The sequence below is a fragment of the Megalopta genalis genome, chromosome 2 (genome assembly GCF_051020955.1).
Source record: "Megalopta genalis isolate 19385.01 chromosome 2, iyMegGena1_principal, whole genome shotgun sequence".
Taxonomy (NCBI): domain Eukaryota; kingdom Metazoa; phylum Arthropoda; class Insecta; order Hymenoptera; family Halictidae; genus Megalopta; species Megalopta genalis.
The window spans coordinates 21921721-21945123 of record NC_135014.1 but is presented as its reverse complement, the minus strand read 5'-3'; the positions used below and the strand labels follow the sequence as shown (position 1 = coordinate 21945123).

General features: G+C 38.0%; 1 protein-coding gene and 1 long non-coding RNA gene across 24 annotated transcripts in view; one reads left to right on the top strand and one right to left on the bottom strand.

Moving 5' to 3' along the window:
- Window positions 1-23403, bottom strand: part of LOC117220538 (uncharacterized) — a 175687-nt gene that overhangs the window by 88452 nt on the left and 63832 nt on the right. For 17 of the 22 annotated variants that reach the window (XM_033470596.2, XM_033470576.2, XM_033470578.2 and 14 more), the window contains exons 8-18: window positions 22837-23034; window positions 22433-22729; window positions 21718-21915; window positions 21440-21586; window positions 21065-21214; window positions 20571-20711; window positions 20318-20473; window positions 20081-20179; window positions 19720-19917; window positions 19442-19625; window positions 15371-15475 (exon numbers count right to left, since the gene is read on the bottom strand). In XM_033470596.2, the coding sequence (XP_033326487.1) occupies window positions 15371-15475; window positions 19442-19625; window positions 19720-19917; window positions 20081-20179; window positions 20318-20473; window positions 20571-20711; window positions 21065-21214; window positions 21440-21586; window positions 21718-21915; window positions 22433-22729; window positions 22837-23034 (1873 nt within the window). Of the gene's footprint in view, window positions 1-1104; window positions 1239-6629; window positions 7360-15370; window positions 15476-19441; window positions 19626-19719; window positions 19918-20080; window positions 20180-20317; window positions 20474-20570; window positions 20712-21064; window positions 21215-21439; window positions 21587-21717; window positions 21916-22432; window positions 22730-22836; window positions 23035-23403 lie in introns of those variants that run through there. The other 5 variants (XM_033470583.2, XM_076518729.1, XM_033470584.2 and 2 more) reach the window with 4 other exon arrangements.
- LOC143258815 (uncharacterized) lies at window positions 11576-19527 on the top strand. Of its 2 annotated transcripts, none has more exons than XR_013032700.1 (3): window positions 11576-12057; window positions 13398-15499; window positions 17532-19527. It is a non-coding gene; the product is annotated as an uncharacterized LOC143258815 (long non-coding RNA). The 2 variants fall into 2 exon arrangements; XR_013032699.1 differs by having other exon boundaries at window positions 13343-15499.

Sequence of the window (23403 nt, the reverse complement as noted above, 5' to 3'; positions counted from 1 at the left end):
GCATAGTGACTAAAACACTATTTTTTAATTTTGCTATTATTTGGAATAATAAAAAAATAGGAGTCATATTAGGAAAAATTTTGAAATAATAACTTTTTTCAAATTGAATGAAATGACTAGAATTTTATTGAGATGTTAGATGACTAATTTACTGTACAATGACTAAAACATTTTTTTATTAATTCTGCTGCTACTTAGAATGACAAAAACGAAATAAAAACCGGGAGCTTTTTAAATTTTTTGTCTGACTCTATGACGACAATTTAGAAAATGCGTTTTGAGGTATCGCTAATTTATGCATACTGGGAATTTTATGAATATGCAAGAGTTAAAATGAAAAAGATGAATCAGTTGAAAAGCGCGAGTTCCTTATCCAAACAATTTTAAAAAACGTTTGTAGACATTGCCTAATAAACCAGTCTCTCCAACATCTAAAAATATACAAGTCATTCCGACCACTTTTAAAAAAATTATTGTTTTAAAAAGAGTTCGATTATTAATGCGTATTTATGACGAAAGCGAATAGATTGAACAATGTTACATTATTTTCAATTTGTTAAACATTTTAAGAATGAAAAGAAATATTTATTTCTCTCCTGTTTGTAGCAATCGAGACAGATAGTTCTTATTTTTCTACTAAAACTCGAATAGAATGAAGACATAAAATGAACTATTCTCTTCCATTGTCATACAGCGTTATACTTTGTAAATCCACGGTAAATATAGTCCACTCGTTTGTAAGAAATTTCAAATTATCAATCTGAAATATTGTAACTACTTGACAGTTTTTTATACGTACGATGTTATGGAAATAATCTCAAGAGAGATTAAAATTGCTTGAAATAAAAGAAAAATCGCTCATAGAAACATTTTTATAACATCAATAATTCCAGAAGAAAAACTTTTCGACTGATTAAAAAATTCTAGCTTTAAATTCTCGTGGTATCTTCGTTGCTTAATACTTCACTATGATATCGTTATCATAAATGCATAAAATCCACAGCCTATCGATGGGACACCTTCGACAAATGAAACTGTTCGAGTTGCGTGAAACAACTATTATTATTATTATAGATCCTCGAGACCAAGAAAATGTGCACTCACGCAGGTTGCTTCTAATCGATGCAAGGAATGTTTCCTCGTTGGATCGTCGTCGAATTAGACTCGGGATTATCCGCGAATATATGCAAAGATCGGAGTAGCACTGTTCGAGCTGACGAAACTGTTCGAACTGTGAAACAGTGAGCGGTATTAACTAGTAGAAACCGTGCGGATTAATGAAACAGTTTGGAGCAATGAAGCTGTTCGAATTGCTAAAACTGTTCGACCTGGTTGAGACAATAGGTGCAATAACTGCAGATTTTTCTGCGAGCTCTGGTTTTCGCCGGTTACTTTCGAAAAATTGTAACGATGGATTTTGTCTCTTTGTCAAGAGGATTTACTCTCGATGGAAGAGACAAATGCTATTTGTGTTTATCACTGTACACGGTTTCTTGTGCAAGTGCTGTTTTCTTTTTTTTTAGACACATATTTATTACTTATATTACTTGAGACAAATTGGAGTGATCGTAAGAGGTTTTTTTCTGACTAGAAGATTTTCTTTCAATGCGAGAGACAAATAGCACTCATTTGTATCACTGTGCACGTTTTCTTGTGCTTCGCAGGTTTTCCACTGCGAATGCATAAATATCTAGCGAGAAAAATAGGTTGAATAAATGAAACAGTTCTTGTTGAGTTCTTACAACAAGATTCTTCCATTGGAATTAATCAATATAAGTCTTGCATTGAAGTTAATCAATAAAATTCTTTTATTGAAGTTAATCAATAAAATTCTTTTATTGAAGTTAATCAATATAATTCTTTTACTGAAGTTAGTCAATAAAATTCTTTCAATGAAGTTAATCAATAAAATTCTCAGAATGTGATTAATCGATAAAGGTCTTCCAATGAAATTAATAAAAAAGAATTCTTTCAATGAAGTTAATCAATGAAATTCTTACAATAAAATCAACCAATAAAGTTCTTTGAAGTTAAACAATAAAATTCTCGCAATGGACTTCTTACAGTTTCAATGTAACATTCAATGTTCGATTAAACCCCGTTCTGTAATGATCGTATACTGACTAACGCGAAATCATGTAGCTAGCTCGAAGTTATTTAGGTTTACGCGCCGAAAATGGCGATGGAATTCTCGTTGCCTACTTGAACACGTAGTATTCGATCGGGTTCAAGGGGACGTTTCAGAATTGCAGTGACCAACTTGTAGGAAGAGCGTAGACTCTGCCAAGTTGCAGAAGTTGAGAGAAAATCTTGACAAGATAACCGACGACTCGTTAATGGACTGCGAATTTTGTGCATTTATGACAAAAATGGCTGAGTGATGCAGAATGTACAAAGTGCCGAAGAATTTCAGCAATTATTTTGCATATAATTTATTAAACTTGTTCCGACGAGAAAGAAGGTAAATTAATTACTCCGAGATAAGACATAAATTGATTATTCTGAGACAGGAGATAAATTAATTATTCTGAGACGAGAAATAAATTAATTATTCTGAGACAAGAAATAAACAAATTATTCTAAGACAAGAAATCAGATGTTCTGTTTCCTGCATGATGCAGAAGACTTTTATTTTGCAGGAAAATCTACAGTCCATTCGTTACTAGATCTTTGTTCACATTTGTTTCTTTTCCTACGTAATTTTAGAAAAATTAGAATTACAGAAACGTGTGTCCTTCGTCGACTCGAAGATTACCCACTGCCCATAGAGGATAATAAAGACTACGTTAGACTATGTTAATTTACACGTTCTCCTGTATTTTAAAAATCTGCTCATAATCGCAACGTTCGAATAATAAAAATTCTGGACAGAATTTACTCTAAACACAAAACGTGTAAATGTAATAATGATCGATTTTATACTTGTAAATGTTCGTACATTCTAACATTGGTGTCGAGGTTATTTTGTGTGAATAATGTTATGACATTATTATATATCATACTGAAGCGTTCATGTTTTCGCGAACAATAAATTTCCATATTTTCACCCAGGAGGAGTTTAAACCGAATATTTAGCACGCGTTAACACCTCGGAGCTACGGGAAACAAAGTCGCGTGGCAGGTCTCTTATTATCACTTCGTAAGCGTTGGTTATCGCGTCGAGGGTACAGCGATAATCATTATACAAAGAGCTTTTACACGCACGCGTATGCGCGTATTTTACCTTGCAAATGTTTCTGTCGGAACCGTAAGCGACGCAAAACGGCCTGGACAATTCTGCAAAGCCGGCGATTCTTATTTAACTTGAACGAAGCCGTGTCCGTTAACGTGGCTCTAAAAATCTATTTCCATTCCACGGGGCCAGAAGTTCCACGGAAAAATAAGTAATGGAAATACGCGGGCTGCTTTATGCTCGGTAATATGACGGACATTATAGAGCCGCGTGACGAATGGAACATTTGCCAAACATCTGGCCTTCCAGCAGACGTCGTCAGGTAACCAATTCTCTTGTAGCACTTGGCCGTTGTTTCGTCACTGCCTTGCTACATTATTCCCACCCTGCCGTTCCGATAACTTCGGCAATAATGCCGAGAACTGATCCCCAGTTTGCTGAAAAATAATCCCCGAATTTCTAGAACAATGCAACGTTGCTCGTAGAAAAATTTGCTGACTGGATTGCTGACTTAACTCTCCGTGGCTCGGTGTAACTTTGAAGTCGCACACCTGTTTATCATGTTCTTCAGCCACAATGTTGCAACATACAGAACAATATACGTTTGTTCCCCCTTCATAATCGTGGAGATCGTGTTTCGTGATTTTCAACATTTACTTAGCTTGCTAGAAATATAACAAAACTTAATTTTCTATGAAAACTCTGACAATTCAGAATAATTAAATTTCTGTTAAAAAACTATTGTAATCCAAAATTTCTAATTAAATTTCTATTAAAAATAGATATTATATTTTCAGTTTGTAGTGAGAATTTGTTATTATTAATAGAATGCGGATTTTGTGCACTTATGGCGGAAATAGTTTCAATTTGAAATGGTAGAAAGATTGGAAGAATTTAAACATTATTTTCAATCTAATGAAATTATTGTAGAAGGAACGAAGTTTTTATTCAGCTTCTATTTTTTGCAGTTGATACAGATCAATTTTGTTCTGCATAAAAATCCGCAGACTAATCGTTAAACTTGGTATGAAAAATTGATTATAGTTGATATCACCCTCATTTAAATTCAATTAATATAAAATAAAAATCTATTAAAATTCAAACTTGTATTAAAAATTCGTTATAATCAAATTTTATATTAAAAATTTATTATAATCGATGCTATCCCTATTCAAATCCGAAAGAGTGATTTTTTCCCCATTTTTAACCTCGAAGTTGAATCGTTTTCCCCTTTTTAACTTCGAAGTTGGATCGTCCTCCTCGTTTTAATCTCGATTTTGGATCGTTCTTCTTTGTTTAACTTCTTAACTGTAAATGTATACTCGTCCAACACAATTTCCATGAAACTTTTCGCAAGACGTGTTCGTAAATGTCACACATACTCGGATTATTGTGAAAGAACTCGCCGAGAGAAATTGCATAAAATGCACAGTGGTCGATAAAATTGAGAATCGATCGACACAGATAAGAGGATAAAGAGTGACGTCTAACTCGATCGTTAAACAGCAGATCTTCACGCGGATCACCGCTCTAGATCGTTTTACAAAAATAGAAATGAACAAAAAGGCAAGTACAGTAAAATCTATGATCTGGATCATCTGAACCTTCGATGTTAGAATTCTCCGTCAGCCAAACACGTTTCGCACGTAAACAGTTCAATCTAGGACGATCCACACGTATGTGGATCACGATTTGTTGCATAAATCAAGCAAGATTTAGTCTAGCATGACAGTCAAGTAACTGTTCTATTCTCTATTTCCAATGCTTTATTATTAATCTATTATTATCACTAGATTTACGGAGCACAAAAGACTAGTTTTATACTAGTAAAGTTTTATACTAGTAAAGTTTTATACTAGTTTTATACTAGTTTATAAAAGTAACAATAAGACATTTATTCTGATTTTTCACAAGTGTTATCGTAACATTTGCCGTAAGTAAGATATAAATTGAATAAATAACTCGTAAATGTATCTTTACGATATGAATAATCGTAAATTAAAAAATTAATGTCCCATCATTTTGAAGGGGTTCCGTAAATCTAGTGTTAATAGACATCACTTCTTAACCCTTTGACGTTCGTTGTACACATGACTTCGCTAAAATTTGAATGATTAAAATCGATACAGCGCAGTTATAAATATATATATATATATATCATAATTATATCATTGATAAAATGTATGTTATCTATAACAGTGATAAACTATATCATAATTGTGCCATTAAAAAGTGCATCATTATTACATTATTAACCATTTGACTGCCGCTTCACCCACATGCGAGTGACATTCTAATTTCTTAATTTCATTAAGATTCGCAAGAAGTGAGAATGTTGAAAAAATAATTCGTGTCACATTCCTTAGCGTTGCAATTTTAATTTAATTGTACAAAAGACTTTACTTTTATGACACATTCGTAGTTTTTCGCGGGGCCGTCAAAGCGTTAATTTCTCAATCATTCACTTTCATTAATGTCGCGAATCTATGAAGATCTAATCGATCTTCCACACTATAACTGATCATTGATACGGATTCTCAATTAGGATGATCTGTCCATTGAATGAACAGCCTCTAGTGAATGAACATTGCTTGTGTTACATCAAAATCATACCTTTTTTCACATTAAAATTTATACAGTAGTTTCACAGACAAAATTAACTAAGGAAATTGTAAAAGAAATTATTAAAAATAAACGATTTTGTTAAAATTAATATAATATAATAAAACACTTCCAGATACACCTTCTGACACAATTATGAGAAAATGCTAGAATTGTGTTCAAGAAGATAAAAAGTGAATAGCGAAACAGCTGAATTAGGATAACATCATTCAGAGGATCAAAATCATTCTTTTCCTCTCTCGACTTTCTTTTTGTATTTAAGTTTTCATATTTGATCCGTCCTCGCGTGACTGTCACATTATTATTAATTTCTCTCGCTGCCTCAATATTAATTTCTCTAAATAAATAACGTAATTACTATTATTATCATTTGAACAAGCGCACAGCTTAACTGTTCATTCAACGAACAAGTCACCCAACAATGATCGTTGAACTACGGATTTTTATGCAAAATAAAAATTACCACTATTAATCACAAGAAAAACATTCGATTTTGTCCTCAATAATTTCAATATTTTATATCCGGTCTGCACAATTACCGTCGCAAATGCATAAAATCCGCACGATTCAACGATCGTTACCTCTTTTCGCGATCGCGACCGACAGTCGATCACCGAAATACCGAGGGATCCATAGCCACCGAGAGACGCGGAGACGATCGAAAAATGAAAAATCCCTCCGAATCGCCTCAAAGGCCTGTCGTTCGCTCTTCCCGATTCAAAGAGCAACAATCAGCGGAGCGCCTACCGTCAGACGTCCTCTCTCCAGCGTCAATCACCCGTCCCATAAACTCGTCTCCCATGAAGAAAGACCTCTAAAACGATCATATATTTACATAGAGTGTCGCTGTTCCTGCTGCCTGTACACCCGCAGCACGTCACCTTCCTCGATTCCTTGCGCTTCACTTTCCCCTTGGCCATGCCGGATCCTTGATCGCGCGGGAAACACAATCGAAAACCGTCCCTCTTCCTTTCACCGGGGCGCGAATTCGAAGACTATATATCTCCGATATCTCCGATATCTTCGGACGTATTCGCGAGAGATACGGAGAGAGCGAGAGAAGCGGATACACGGAGAGGCACACTCGCGCGAAAAGTTTCCCGTGCAGAGCGCGGCAACTTTATCCCCGGCTCGGTGAACACTCTGTACCGCCTCTGTACGCTACGTACACAGGACTAATTACATCACCGACTGAACCGACCGACGACGATGTGTGCGCCGCTAGAGCTAGGTCGCACGAATTCCAATTAGCGCGAGTTATCGCTACGCATTCATTGATGAGTCGGCTGGAACGGCTCGCGGCGCTGTGGCCGCGCAAAGAACCTCCTCCCTTTTCCGCCGAAAAAATAAGCACGAGGAACGGACGCGTCCTCCGTCTCCGCTTCTTTTCCCGAGCGACGCGGGGCACGTTCTCCAGGCCCACTTACGCAAGAAGATTACTCTACTCCGGCTGATTAGATTCGATTCGGTAAATTGCATTAACAAGGCGCGCGCGACGGCTCGGACACACGTCTTTCCCTTGTTCCGCGGGCGTTTCGTCGCGTGCCACCACCGGCGGGGTCAGGAACAGCGACTGAAGATTAATACAAGTTCGACTCGCGGTGCTCCACCTAACAGAAACGTGACCTCATTCCGTGAATCACCGATTTTATAATAGTAGCCGGCGTACAGCTTTTCCGCCGACTTTATTTACACCGCGCGACACACACCAGCGCCGATACCTTCCGATCCTCGAGGATCGCCGTCGATCGCCAGCGCCGAGATCTAGCGAAGCAGTTTCTGATTTTATATAGTGCTTTCATGAAAGTATTTCTCGGAGAAATTTTTAGGCACGCTTCTTTGTTGAAGTAGATATTATGATATAAATAATATAATAATGTAATTACTATATATTAATGCTAATATTAATAATATAATAATATAATTGTTATATCTTAATAATAATATAATAATATAATATAGATATAAAGTTTAAATAAATCCAGTCTTGGTACTGTTATAAAACGATATACGGGGTATCCGAAAATTATGTTACTTCCGGGAAATGGGTTCCTGAAGTGATTCGAAGTAACTTTTTCCTTTGCACAAATGCAACCCGCGGCTTTGTTCACGAGTTATTAACGAACAAACACTGACCAATGGGAGAGGCGAGCGCGGCTGGCGCAAGGCGACGCCCAGTTCCGCTCATTGGCTCGGTCGCCTTGCGTCAGGCGAGCTCGTCCTCCCTCATTGGTCGGTGTTTTTCGTTAATAACTCGTTAACGAAGACGCGCATTGCATTTTCGCTAAGGAAAAAGTTGCGTGTAAATTAGTCGCGTTTAGCGCTCAGTAGTTCTGGTGTTAGTAGAATATGAATTTTATGAATTTAAAAGGAACATCGATTGGAAGAATTGACGCACGCCGTTGTGTTACTCGCAACGTGTTCAAATCATTAAGACAAAAAATACAGTTATTTATTGAACAGGATTTTTTTAACTACGGATGAAAGATTGACACGAAAAGAAAGAAATTGGTGAAATGCACTGTGGTTGCATATCTTCTTCGAAACGACGGCTCGCGTATCGCTCTGCAATAATACTTCTTGCCAATTTTGACTTGTTCAATGTTTACGAATAAACTGCGAACTTATTCGAAATACAGTTTATCTTCATCAACGGCAACAAATATGAGTCGAATAGAAATTTCATTTTTTTCTTTAATAATTTCAGCGATTTCAGAAAATAATACACGGACGTCCTCGAATTGTTTTGTTATTTACGTTGTTCGAAATTTCACCTACACATTTTTGTCATAGTCGCATAAAATCAGCAGCCAAGAAACCATGTAAAAACCATGCTCGTGGCTGCAGTGACTAATTTTCCATTTTGAATTTTGCATTCTTGACAATGTATTTGAATTCAGCGATTTTCATAAAAATCGTATACAGTTATTATAATTGTGGGAAAATTTTTAAAAATTATTTACCATATAATACCGTCTGAATCTATATAATTTTATGACATTGGCATTATATATTAAAACGTTATACATTAGTCGCGTTTTGGCTCGGTAATTACAGTATGAAAAATTAATTCACGGTTCTGGCATGACTGCAGATCGAAATATTTAATGCGATGTTAACATGACCACGATTGCTATACCCTACGCATGTATCAGGATTTCAATTGGAAAGTTGATTGGTACTGCGAAATGTCAGATTTTATAACAATGAAGTTGCCGAGCCTTTGAAAGGAACACACTATTGTTTTGGCGAATCAAATACATATTCTATTGTTTCGACGAAGTATTTTATAGAATTCAATTTTTGTTCCCATGATTTCAGTATTAGTCATTCTCGTGCATTATTCTCGTACGAATGAGAAAATGAATACAACGAATTATATCTATCAATGAGAATGCATTAACGTTTATTAACAATGCAAAAGCAGGATGTAAAAACAACAGCATTTGATAAAAAAACAGGATGAACGAACTTCGTTGATTTTCTTATACAATTTCTAATATTACAGAAATGTATCTATAACATATTTTTAGTTAAACTATTTTAGTCAAAAAAATACTTTTTCAATTAATATTTAAAGCTTAATTGAAAGAGCTCATTAAAATATAAATTTCTGTTAAAAATCTATTATAATTAAAAATTTATATTTCTATGAAAGACCTATTACAATTTAAATCTATAATAAAAATTTGTTATAATTGCTCTCACCCTCATTTAAAATCGATCGACCCAAATCTCTGCGAAAAATTCACAATAAAAATCAATTACAAATAATTCTCCTACAAAAATTCGCAATTTCACGTGTATTACAAGAGCGTCCGTTTTTTAAATAAATCCTGCCGGTTGCAGTGAAACACAATGGGCCGCGCATACGGCTCGTTAATTCTATTGTTAAAAATTCCTTTACGCTTCAGGAATGACGGTAGATGAAAATATTTGCGCGTCGAGGGGTTAATGTGTCGGTACGTGTCGTTTCCTCCGCTTTCCGAACTGGAGCTCGCGGTCGGGTTCGCGCGGCGAGCGGTTGTGCCCTGTCTACACGTCCCATTTACGGTGTAACGTGATCAATTAACGTTAACTGGCGTCGTTAGCGGCCGTTGATCAGTTTTCCCGGCGTGCTCGCCGCGCCCTTATCGCGCGGAACAAATTCGTGGAAGGAAATTGCGCGCGATGCGCGCGCGCGCGCGCGCGCGGCCGAAAGGGGGGACAGGAGCGGGAAAAAAGAAAAATATGCACGTTATATAAATTCTGGTATTTTGGTCGTGAATCGTATTTGGCGACAAGCCAGAACGCCGGGGGTTAGACTAACTGCACGAATAATACGGTACGAGACGCACACGTCGGGCCGAGTCGGGCCGAGCCGCGTCGGCTGTTGCGTAACGGGGGAACGGAGTGCGTGTAGGTACGACGATGATACGTCAAAACAGAGCACACAGGCCCGCGTCTGTTCCTGCCGACTGGCGTAATGATCGCACAACTCGTTATTATGCAAATTGCATTAACAGTAGCTGCGCGCCCTACTTCGGCGGTGTACCGTTTTCCGCGATTTCGTCGGCGAAAAACCGCGCCGGCTCTGTCTTCGCGAGATCCGCCCAATGTTTACCCTATCGTGGTTCCTACTACCCCTGGCGAGGAGTATTTGAATGCCTTTCGAAACGTGTTAACTTTTCTTTTGAAATTCGACTGAACGATATGAATTTTTTTTTTAATTTTTCGACAATGTCGCATTGGTGTTGTTCAAGATTTTCAGGCCATTTTGAAATTGCACTTGTGCATTTTCGTCTTAAATGCGCGAAATCGACAGTCTAATTATTACTAATAAGTGTCTAATTATTACCAATAGCTGTCATTTTTTTATATTGATTTTCCTATTTGTGCAAGAATAATACTATAATAATGGCTAATACTGACATTCAAGAATTAAAAATTGAATTCTATGAAATGTTAATTGGTTTATCTTGGTTTATCTCGAAGGTTCTGCAACCGCATTGTTATAAAATCTGATATTTCACAGTACTAATCAACTTTCTAATGAAAATCCTAAATCAGACGTGAAATATTGCAATCATGACCATGTAAACATTGCAGTAGAATACGCCAGATCTCGAAAATTTAATGCACCAACAGAGTTTTCTTTTCTTTGGAATATTATCGTTATAAAATCTGTCACTTCACAGTACTGATCAATTTTTCAGTTAAAATCTTCATTTATAAATGAAATATAAAACCCCAGGCAAAAAGAGCATTCGAACATCTTTTAAAACGATATAACTTTTTTCAAACTAGGCTGAATGACTAGAATTTTTTTTAAATTCTTTGAAAATGTCACATTCGTGTTTTTAAAGTATTTTAGTTTATTTATTACTGATAAATGTAATTTATTATATTTATTTTTGTACTCGTAAAAGAATAGTGCACAAAAATGACTAATGCTGAAATTAAAGAAACAGTAAATGCATTGTGTAAAATGGTATCAGAAGTTGAATATTTCATTTATGAATGAAGATTTTAATGAAAAATTAATTAGTACTGTGAAATAACAGATTTTACAGTGATAAAGTTATAAAATGTTTGAGAAAAAGATACTATTGTTTCAACATACGAGTTGCCATTTTATACAATGCATTTACCGTTTCTTTTATTTCAGCATTAGCCATTTTTGTGCACTATTCTTTCACGAATAGAAAAATAAATATAATAAATTACATTTATTAGTAATAATAAGACTGCAAATTTTACACATTTATGAGACAAATGTGCAAGTACAATTTAAAAGACTGAAAGACTTTAAGAACACAAATGTGATATTTTCAACTCGTTAAAACGTTCAAAGAAAGAAAGTGATCCGCGGTCTAGTAACAATGCGGTAACATTTATCAATGATGCAATAGCGCAACGTCACATTAACGGTATTTAATAAAACCGTATTTGGTAACAAGATGAATGAACATCGTCGATGGTACGAGAAATTCAAAGTTGCAGATGGCAATCTCATGAATGAAGAACGTAACGACCGGGACGTTCAAGTTCTATCGCGACGAAATGGAAGCCATTGAAGTAGAAGGACTCGCGATTGCGGTAGAAGGAATTCATTGACAAGATCTGTGTGATAGCAATGATCTATTTAAGAGGAAACAGACCGTTCTATAAATAAAAGCTGCAACCCTGCTGCGTTTAACAAAATGGATCTAACGTTGAATTCCTGTTGAGTAACGTTGAGTTCCCCTGTGGCAGTGGCACTCTCGAAAAGAAAAACAACTTACGTAAGTCGTGGCAGTGATTTCACTCTTTGAAACGTGTGTCTATGCAAATCTGAAATCTGATTTTCGTTCTGGGAAGTAGCAATAACTCGAATATCGACGATACAATTTTGAAATATCTTGCTAAAAAATATTGATCGAAACGCGGAACCGACAAATCTAGCTACAATTATTGCTCGAATCATCCCGCGATTAGGCTCAATGCGGTGTCTGTAATGACATGATCTTGAAAAAAGCGGAGAATTCTGTGAAAGAGATAAGGATTCTTACAAATACTGCCAAGTAACAGTATAGTGAAGTACTGTAACGCAGTGCCGAGTCGGAAATAATAAATGAAGCCCGTATATTCAAGTCCGACGAGTAATGAATCGATGATAATGATCTCGTTGAATTACAAGTAGCATGGATAACGCAACTTCTATATATATACATCTACTGCGTACATTTGTGACGCGCGTGTAACTGATTTATAGCTTCTTCACCAAAAGCAGGGACAAGAAATTGTATCCCTGCGGTTCGTTGCTCATTTTTCCTTCATTTACTTGCATTGAAACAGAGGTTGTGTGCATACCATTCTAATTACATGAATCTCACGATGAAGATTCTTGTTTTTATCATAGCGTTCGACACTGATTTACCGAGTTCTGAAAGCGACCAACGTGTGAGGCTTTATAAAAATCGCGAGATTTAATTTATTTACATCTTTTTGCTATTTTTATAGCAATATTATTCTCGGTGAAAGGCTTTTCGAGGAAGAGAATTTAGATTTAGACAATTTGAAGGAAATAATTTTCAAAAAAAACATTTCGATTTAGAACGTTGTTGGAATTTCTTAGAAATTCTTTTGTGCACTTATGAAGTTGTGATAAAAAATAGGGAGATGAAATTTCAAAAAATGAAAGTGTTAAAAGAATTTGTAAACATCTATGTATCGTTTTCAACTGACTAAAATTATTGAGGAAAGGCAAACATTTCTCCTTGAAATATGTAGCTAATTTTGTATGAAAATTCTCGTTTTCACGAATTGTTTTATAATAATCGGAAGAAGGAGTTTTAATTTTCGTTAATATGCGCTTGCATTTATACATTAAGTTCTTCAGTTTAGTAATAATAATATAGAAGACGAATTGATATAAATATAGACGAATTGATTTTTCGTGTACAAAATATGCAAACTTCCAAAATTTCGGTGTCAAAAACTGCAAAATTTGGATAGCAAATGGCGCTGTATTTACGAGTCTCAATACAACACAGTTTATAGCATTTTAGGCTCGTAATCTATTTGCAGTGTTAAAAACTCAAACATCGTACCACCGGGGTCTCAAAAATTCGCAATTTTGCAGAAGAATGGCGGACCACCGAGAATGTAAACGAAATGGAGTGTGAACAAACAGCGGTTCGAGAAGAGTTATGGCTGCGCGCGTCTCTGCAGAAAAAGAGAGTCTCCATAAAAGATCAATGAAAGTCAACAACGATCTCGATATTTCGACACGCAGGCGATTATTCAGTATTTGTACCGGGAGAGCAACGCGTGAATCTGTTCGCAAATCCATTAATGTAAAGATGAAAGGACCTTTGCGGAAGAAAACAGTCGCGAACGACCGATTTCCCAAGCACAGTTGCGAAATTGTTGACTGTTCGGCTCGTATTTTTCGAAAACGATGTTTGAAATCATTTTTATTCTGTTTAATAATATTTAAGAAAATTTTGTTCGGACTATCTAAGAAAAATTTGTTCGGTCATCGTTTACACAATGTCGAGAAATAAGTCTGTGTAATCGGAGACTTTTGCCCGTAAGAAAACAATTTTCGTGACTTCGATAACGTCGCCATGCAATGTTGTCAATTAAAGTCACGTTCGTCATAAAAATATGATGATTGAGAAACGGAATTGCAATTATTGGAGAGCAGAATGTAGCTAAATGAAAGATTCGTTTTTGTCACGAGATGATGGTCAAACTCAATGAAACCTTACTAGAATTTTCGACTTTGGATAATTTGGAAGGTAGACGCCACGCTAATTAACAACGTGGAAATTATGGAAAGATTTCTAATCTCTGATAGACAAAAATTGCATCTGCTAGTAAACCAGAGGAAAAATATACAGGTTGTCCAATAATTATGTTGACAGCCTGAAAGAGGTGATTCCTGAGGACATTTGAAGCAACTTTTTCCTTATCGAAAATGCAATCCGCGGCTTTGTTTACGAGTTATTAATGAACAAACGCTGACCAATGAGAGGCGAGATCAGCTGGCGCGAGGCGGCGGAGCCAATGAACGGAAGTGGGATTCGTGCGCTCGTTGGCTCGACCACGTTGCGTCTAGTCGAGCTCGCCTCTCATTGGTCACTGTTTTTCGTTAATAACTCGTGAACGAAGCCTCGTAGAACATTTTTGCTAAGGAAAAAGTTACTTCAAATGACCTCAGGAATCATCCCACATAATTATGGGACACATAAAATGAATGAGTTGCATCTGTTAATACTAGAACGGAGGCCCATTTTTGACAGAAATATAAACGAGTATAAATATTCCCGACATTGTTTAACAATTTCAAGGTACCATTGGACACGTTAATTTTTCTATAAATATTAAAAAATGCGAAGGTTTCGATTAATTGTCAGGATTCAGGCATTGTCAAACAACTATAGCGTTAAACAATTTCAATCCGATTTCATTAAAATCTTTCTAAACAACAGATAAAAATTCGTAGAAATGTTTTCTTTCTATCATACACAAGCTTCTTAATTTTTATTGAAATGTTCTGTTTAACCCTCGGATAACGGAACAACTATACAATTGACGATGACTCTAATAATCCTCCGCTTTATCCATTAATTTTTCAGAACATATTTTCGAAGATCCTTCTTGTAGATCACTCTAATCCCGTTGTTCCTAGCGATTTATCTAATTTGATTTCTGCAGGTTGAGTGATTAGGCGACGATCGGGTCAAAACGGCCCGTTGATCGCGATGAAAAGATAAATCGAGCGCAACGAACGAATTACATGTTTCTGGAATTTATAAGCATTCGCGATTACGAGCAGAAAATACAATTCGGCGAGCGGAACGCGGTCGAGAATCCGGCGACAGGTCCCTCGGATGAATTTTTCCCCGAAAGAAGAGAAACGAGATGGATGATTCGGTTCGCACGTACCTTGAATGTGCTGACAGATGTATTTTAGGTATAATATGTATGTATATGTATATATGGATACATATGTGGGGGTGGAGAGAGAGAGACAGAGAAAGACAGAGATAATGTTCGCGCACGTGTGATATGTGAAAGAGTGACAGAAACAGAGTACAGACAACTTACGGGTGTAGGTCATTTGGCCCTGGTAGTAAGAAGGAAGGTACACGTGTTGCGCGTGTGGAGGCTGCCCGTACACATTCATGGCTGCCATGCCGATTTCATCACCACCTACATCGTACGCCGTCGAGTAAGGTAATTTTTCTCATCAAAATGCTAGTTTCGCACCATAAACACTGTTTCTAAATTTCGCTATCACTGGGTTGTTAGACAGTTAGGCGGTCTAGGTTGTTTCAAGCCGGGTCTACATTATGCGATACCATTCAATGGTCCCTAAGCGGTGCCATAAGTGGTAATCATTAGGACCTTTTCGTCTGCTTGACCGGTTCACGAAAAAAATACATGTCTTTTCTTCAATCGTTCGACTACAGATTTTACGCATTTGCTACTAGATTGCAGATTTTATGCATTTATGATCACACTGCAGATTTTATTCGTTTATAATTATACTGCAGATTGTATTCATTTATAATTATACTGCAGGTTTTATTCATTTACAACTATACCGCAGATTTTATTCATTTACGATTAGAAATTTGATATCATTGTAAACATAACGCGATCACGCACGAGTTATTACACTATAATGTATAATGATCTAATGATCTGATAATCTTATAATCATGTAAGTTAGTCATTATGTCACAGCATACTGTCAACTTTAATCATAATTCTGTAAGAGAATTGCCTGTAAATGCCCAAAGACAATAAAAGAAATTATGATTAATTTTATTGGGCTTTTATGCAAAATATAGATTGTCTGCACTAATTTGAAAAAACAGGAGGTAGTACAGAGATATTTATGTCTATCCTTAACGATTTTGAGGAATTGAGATTAGTGCAAAAATATATTTCAATTTCTTAAACCGTTTTCAATGTTTCACATTTGATCTGACCATTTTTCTCATAAATGCATAAAATATGCAGTCTATTTATGAAAGCACATGTACAAATGTGATTCAAAGCAGTAGAGAGACTAAATGAATTTAAAAATGTCAATGTGCTAATTAAAGTTTATTAAAATTGTTAAACGTAGAATAAAACTTTTTGGTTTCTACTCTTTGCAATCCATGTATACAATTTTTCTTTTGCATAAAGATCTGCAGTTCAATGGTCATAATAAGCAGGATCATAGCGATTGAGGATCTTTATACAAAACTAAAATTGTCTACCTCAGTTGTAGGAAACGGATTTGAAATAAAAATTGATTCTCTTCATTGATCACTTTCCTATGTTAAAAATAATCTAACTTCTTCTAATGTCACTTCTGCCATAAATGCGTAAAATCCACAATCAAATAATAAGCGAAGAATCGTAGTTCTTAGAAAAATTATCCTGTCAATTAAAAGTTAAATGATTACACTGACAAAATCTTAGTTCTTCTTTCAATGCTTCCGTTGCTTTTCCATTGCTATACCTACATGCCGACAGCAAGTTTGATTTTTTCCTGGCATAAAATTTCCTGAACATTGTTGAAACATGGGCAAAAATGTACAGAAAACCCTACAACAAAAAGCGTCGCTCTCGTGCAATAAAAAACAGCTGCAAAGCCTAACATTTATTCTAAAAATATTGCTTTCGTCTCATACATGAAAAGATTATGAATGAAAATAGCGGATAAATATACCGTTCAAGTGGTAAAGCGTGAAAACAGAGATTCTTCTTGCTGGAGCGGTTTCATATCGGACGTTTCACGCCCGCGTTTCGATTTATTCTTAAACAGGCAGAGAAGTTACGGGGCACGAGACGTATGAATTAAACATGTATTCTTTTCGATTTCTTCGCGCTGCTCGCGTAAGCATTCGCGTGCGCGATTTGACGGCTCGTTGATACTTTCCGCGCGCGTTATTCTCATAAAATCGAGCGTTCACAGATTGCGGCGGCACACAGCGATGTAGACCCGGCGCTTAGCGTAGTGGAAAATAAGCACGGTTTGTTCGTTTGCTACGAATTTGTTCGTTAGTTCGACGTGGTTCAGTTAGTTCGACACTTTCTCTGTCTTTAACGCGAACGAAACGATCGATTAAGACAAATGGAATCGATTGTGTTCTAGTTGCATAACATCAAATACTATTAGCATTCGTAACAAATTGTTTAAAAAGTTACCACAAGACAAGAAGAATTATCTCATTAACAAAGCCGATGCATGGTATTTTTTTTTTTCTAGAATGAGTTCGAGCATGATTACAACGAGTGAAAAATTGAACTGTTCTCACAATCGTACGTCATTCAATGAATCAAAAGGGAACTAAAACTATAGTCGTACCGTGAGCAAACAAACAAACCTGACAAATGAATCTCTGATCGTGATTAAAACTTGGACCCACCTATCGAATATAAACGAAGGAAGAAATGCGTTCTACAGCATATGTAATAATCGCATCGCTATAACAAGTCTTACACAGATAACTATGAAATACCAAACGAATATTACTCGAGAATAATATTTCTCACGTATCTGGGATCGCTATTACCTGTGTAAGCAGGCGACTACGTTACTGGTGTGCGGCGTTATCTGGCCTCTAGATCATTGTTCTCTATCGAGACACGAAAGGCTAGACCGTTTCGAGACAGCTTTGTTCTCTTACTGTGTTCTCTGTATATAGGTCTAACAGTACTATGATAGGAAAGTTAAGTACATATTCCTCGACGTTAGCAACAACCCAGTGAACATACTCTAAACGCATGCTCTTGCGAAACGAATGGAACATAAATGCAACAAGGCAAGCAAATAATATCACCATCTAGCACTTGGACTTTCGTTGGAGAATTTGCCTCAACGGTATCTACGGTCCTCGCGGTATAGTCTTCGTTAAACATTTATCGGGACCGTTTGTGCTCGTTGCCCGAAAAATCGGTCGGATCGTTACGATTCGTAGGGTTCGACGCTAATTAAATGGCTGGTGGCCGTCAAGCAGGACTCCAATAAAGATTTTCAATCGTTTCTGCAGTTATGCCTTAACTGCGTGCAGTCACAAGTCGTCATTTGTACAGCAAATTCTCCTTAATTGACGCTCAGCTTGTAAACAAAAGTGGACAATTTGGGAAGGGGAGATGCGATTATTCGAGCGGCTTGTTTCTATAGCTGCCGATTGCCAACATTTATAAAAATCAGACGCAAGCTTTGGATAATCGTATCTCCTCTCTCCCAAATTGTCCATTTTTGTTTGCAAGCCGAAGGAAAATTAGGGAGAATTCACTGCAATTCGGACTGCGGATTCGATGCACGTTGCAACGTGCTTTAAATAGACGAAAAATCAAGAATAGCACAATCTGTTCAAGAATTTAGGAATGCAGTAATTTCTCCCTAATTCGTGCTCGGATCGCGCACAAAAATGGACAATTTTCGTCTCGTTTTTATAGTTATTAACAGTCGGTAACTATAAAAAGCGAGCCGCGAGGCTCTAATAATCGAATTGGGGAGAAATTACTGTACTTTTCGAACGCAACTTTTCACTTCGCTTTAAAAATCCGCAGTCCAGCGATCACCAAAGTGTAATTACACTGAATGTGCCACTATAACGTGGATATCTGATTTGGTAGCTTTCAGTGCAATCGAAACTGGAGGACCGTATAGAACTGCAGCTTTCCATGCAATGTTTCGAAAGTGGACGTTCCCGGAACGAAACGCCCCGCGTTACAATATTTTTTCGTGTTCAATCGGTGGCGCGAAACGCTCGCAGAGAGCTTTGCCATAGAACTTTAGGTGGTAGATATCTCGAGCAAGCGTGTCCGCCAAGTTAAGATTTCTCATTAGGTGGTTTCATGCAAGAACGCCTAATAAGTGGTGAACATCGATCGGTAGAGTCCGGACGGTCTAATCTAGGAACACTAAGAGGCTGTTACGACTATAAGAAGCGCATCACAGAAGCCGAATCGCATCGCAACCATATCCGCAGACTTGCTACTGCCTATTTCTATGGTATTATGCCTAGTATCCTAGTGAGACGACTGCCTACGTTAGCTAGTACTTCACCTTAAACGTAAGTATTATATAGGAAACATTAAGTTAGAGAACAAACAATGTGAGAAAGATATCGTGATAGAATGTCAAGCGGACGAGGGAGGAGCACTTACCGCCTTCGTCCTCGCTGTCGCTCATGAACGTTTCTTGCATCGACTCCGGGGCCTGGACTTTGTATTTCTCTTCGATGGTGATCGTGTGGGTGGTTGTGATTACGGTTTCGGTGACTACTTTCAGAGTCTCGATGACGCTGATGTAGCCGAGCTTTTGTGCTATGTCCAACGCCGTCTGGCCATTCTGTGGAAACGAAGATATTTTCTGACGAGGATCCCGATCGCATGGTTTTCAACATTTTTATAAAGGTCGACGAATCTTCGAACGGTTCGCTTACATTGGTCGTAGTGTTCGGCTTGGCTTTGCCCTCCAACAATAAATTAATTACTAGCGTGTGCCCCTGCTGCGCAGCTTGGTGCAACGGTGTGTATCCTGCGTTTGTACTACTGTCTACGGCTGCACCAGATCGCAAGAGGAATCGGACCATAGCCGCTTGGCCAAAGTGAGCTGCCACGTGCAATGGAGTATAGCCGGCCTGGAACGAGAACGATTGACTCTTATCAGGAACTTGAAAATCTTAACACTATAATGCTTGAAAAAGATTATTAACTCAAGTGGAACTGGTAATTTAATTTCTTAAGTCGCGAGAAAATGAAACACAGACTGATAGAGGAAGGGCTGTAAACTTGGAAATATACCTTTGTTTTAGCATCGATCTGAGCACCATTTTTAACAAGAATGGAGGCGACATTGACTTTATCCTCTTGTGCGCACAAGTGAAGCGGCGTGAGGCCATTCTGCAATTAATAAATGTTGTTTAACAGGATGCCATGAACATGTTGACTGCCGAGCGACGCGAGACAGCTCGTCTTGATTTAAAAATTGGACTTTGAATCGGCAGTCAAAGTGTTCGGAAGTTGGAATTGCGACTGTACTTTTGCTTTGTGATTTGTATCTGCTTTGTGCTCGATAAGAAGCGTTGACATATCGGTGTGGCCCTCCTGCGCGCTCAAATGTAGCGGCGTAAATCCTGCTTTCGATTCTGCGTTCGCTTTCGCTCCGTATTCTAATAAAGTGGTCGCGATGTCCATCTACGATCGAACAGAGAACAACGTTGGTTTTAAGTATCGCGATGACATTGATTTGCTATTGTCTGGTCTCCGATGCCACCGTTCGTACACCGCTTACCTGATTCTTGCGTGCGGCAATATGTAGCGGGGTGTGACCATTTTTGGCCATAGCATGAGGCGACGCGCCCTTATCGAGCAAAAGTAACGCTACATTCTGATGATCGTAATGAGATGCCACGTGAAGCGGGGTCACTCCGTTCTGCGTTCGAGCGATAGGTTTAGTATTTTATTAAAGCACTATCTAACGTTAACACATCGCATGCCACATGGACTATCGGATTTTTTAATCGATCTAACACGCAACTCATTGTAACGCATAACGATTAAACTGCGAATCATTGTGCACGTTTTAATACGATTTTCTAAGGCGGCCAAGAATATTTGAAAGAAAAAATCAAGCATCGTTAAAAGAGAAGCGAACAAATTTGCTGCATCTTGCAACGATTGCGATTGCAATGATTGCGGAACATTTTCATTTCGCGCAAAGATTCGCAGTCTAATGATGATCCACGTGGCCCGAATGAAGGATTGAACGAACAATCCATCTCTCACCTTTCCTTGAGCGTCAACCGGCGCATCCTTCTGCAACAATAGTCTCGCGACATTCATATTACCGTATTTAGCTGCCAAATGCAACGGAGTGAATCCCTTTTTGGTCGTCGCGGTAAGCGATGCGCCGTTTTCCAACAATACGGAGGCAACCTGCAAGTTCGTATTACGATTGTAATTAGCGGTCGTCAGGTGAAGAGTCGTTAGCAGCTAAATAATTGCAGCGGAAACGGAAAAGTCGCGTGGACTGTATTTTACGGATAAATAGGATTATATAAATAGGACTGTATTTTATAGGTTTGTCTCTTTCTCTGAGATATTTATGCGCAGACTTTCGCGACTGTCAACAGTGTCAAATATTATTGTGGGGATACGTGCCTCCTCCTGGCCCTCTTTGGCAGCGATATGAAGCGGCGTGTATAAATCTTTTGTGGTAGCATCGATATCTGCACCGTGTTGTAGTAATAGCATTACAATGTCAACGTTACCCAATCGGGAAGCAACGTGTAGAGGTGTTTGCTCTTCCTGCAACGTTTAGGCGACATTCAGGCAATGATTTTTCATAACAATATATGATGTATGCTCGTAAAATCGATCTATTAAAGAAAACGGTGAACAGAAGGAAAAAGGTATTAAAAATATATTTTGATCATTACCCGTGCTCTCGCGTCAACTTGGGCACCATTTCTAAGAAGTATCCTGATAATATCAGTCTGATTCGCTCTGGCAGCTAAATGCAAAGGCGTTTCGCCCCTTACAGTTGGTATATCAGGACTAGCTGCATGTTGCAATAAATAAATCACTATGTTCATGCACCCCATAAAACTCGCTACGTGTAGGGGCGTCAATCCAGACTAAGCAATAAAAATAAACCTGTTATTACTAAGAAATCATAACATCGTACTATTTATATAAAAGAAATTCATTATTCTTAACCCTTTGCGCTCGAGTGGCGACTCTTAGGTGACGCGAAAAATTGCTGGACTGTTTTCAAAAAAATGTTCACATTATCGAATACGTCTGTATTCGATAAATTGTATCAAATAAAAACAATCGTATCAAATGGAAATGTTGTAAGTTGAAGAGAATGTCTTCATTTTGGAGCAGTTTCGGGCGCGAAGGGTTAATAGTCTCCCTTCTCTATGTGGACACTATTATGTATATCATTGAGTCAACTTTAGAACAGCGTACTGGCAAAAGAAATCTGTTCGAGACGGGCCCGATAGAATATTTTTGTCAGTATGTCGTTTTAAAGCTGAACAATTCGGCCGAGGCGAATATAGTGTGAACAACTATGTATTAGTTTGAATAATATCTATGATGTAACTCACTAGAGCTACTGGAGATGAATACGTGAACGCGTATAAATACCTCCGTAGTAGCCTCGATGCTAGCTTTGTGCTTTAAAAGGAGCTCAACGACCTTCAGTCTGTTCTTCTTACAGGCAATATGGAGTGGAGTGAAGCCGTTTAGAGCCCGTGCGTTTGGATCGGCATTTCTATCGAGCAGAAGTTTAGCGACTCGTACGTGCCCGCAATGGGCTGCCACGTGTAGCGCCGTCAAGTAATCTACTGTCACTTCGTCTACGGGCGCACGATGATACAATAATATCCTCGCAGCGTCAACATGATCTCCTTGGGAAGCCATGTGCAACGGGGCAAGACCGTTCTGTCAACAGAAAACAACGGGTCAGCCGATACAGTCTCCCCGCCCGGAAAGAGGCCGCATTTTACCTGCCCGTCGCAAGTGCATACCACGGCGGGCCTTCGACTCACCTTCGTTTTCGAGCCGATCGGTGCACCCTTCTCTATCAAAATGTCGACTACCTCGTGGTGACCCGACCGCGCCGCGCAATGAAGTGGTGTGAGGCCGTCTCTCGTTTTCGCTTCGATGTTCGCCCCCTTGCTCATCAAAAGATTCACCATCTTGATTTTGCCCCATTTCGCCGCAACGTGCATCGGCGTTATATTGTGCTGTCGATGCAAAAACGATATGCGGTTAGGCGTACAGAGATCGTCGCATTTCTCGGTGCCTCTCCGGCTTTACTTCGCGGATCGTTCAATAAAAGATGAGCAGTTGCAGCACTTCTCTTTTTCGCGGGAATAGAAAGTCCGAAGATGACCGAATCGAGCGAGACTTAGCTACTCAATCTTCAAACGGTTATGGAGTTCTCGATTCTTGACCGTATTTAAATGAAGCTGCTACGAGCTACTCGATTTTTATTCGTGCTCGGATCAAGCTGTTACAAGATTCATGTTTCGTGGAAGTTACGGCAAGTTGTTCTTACTTTTATTCGTGTTCGAACGAAGACTATTGCAAGTCGTTCAATTTTCATTTAATTT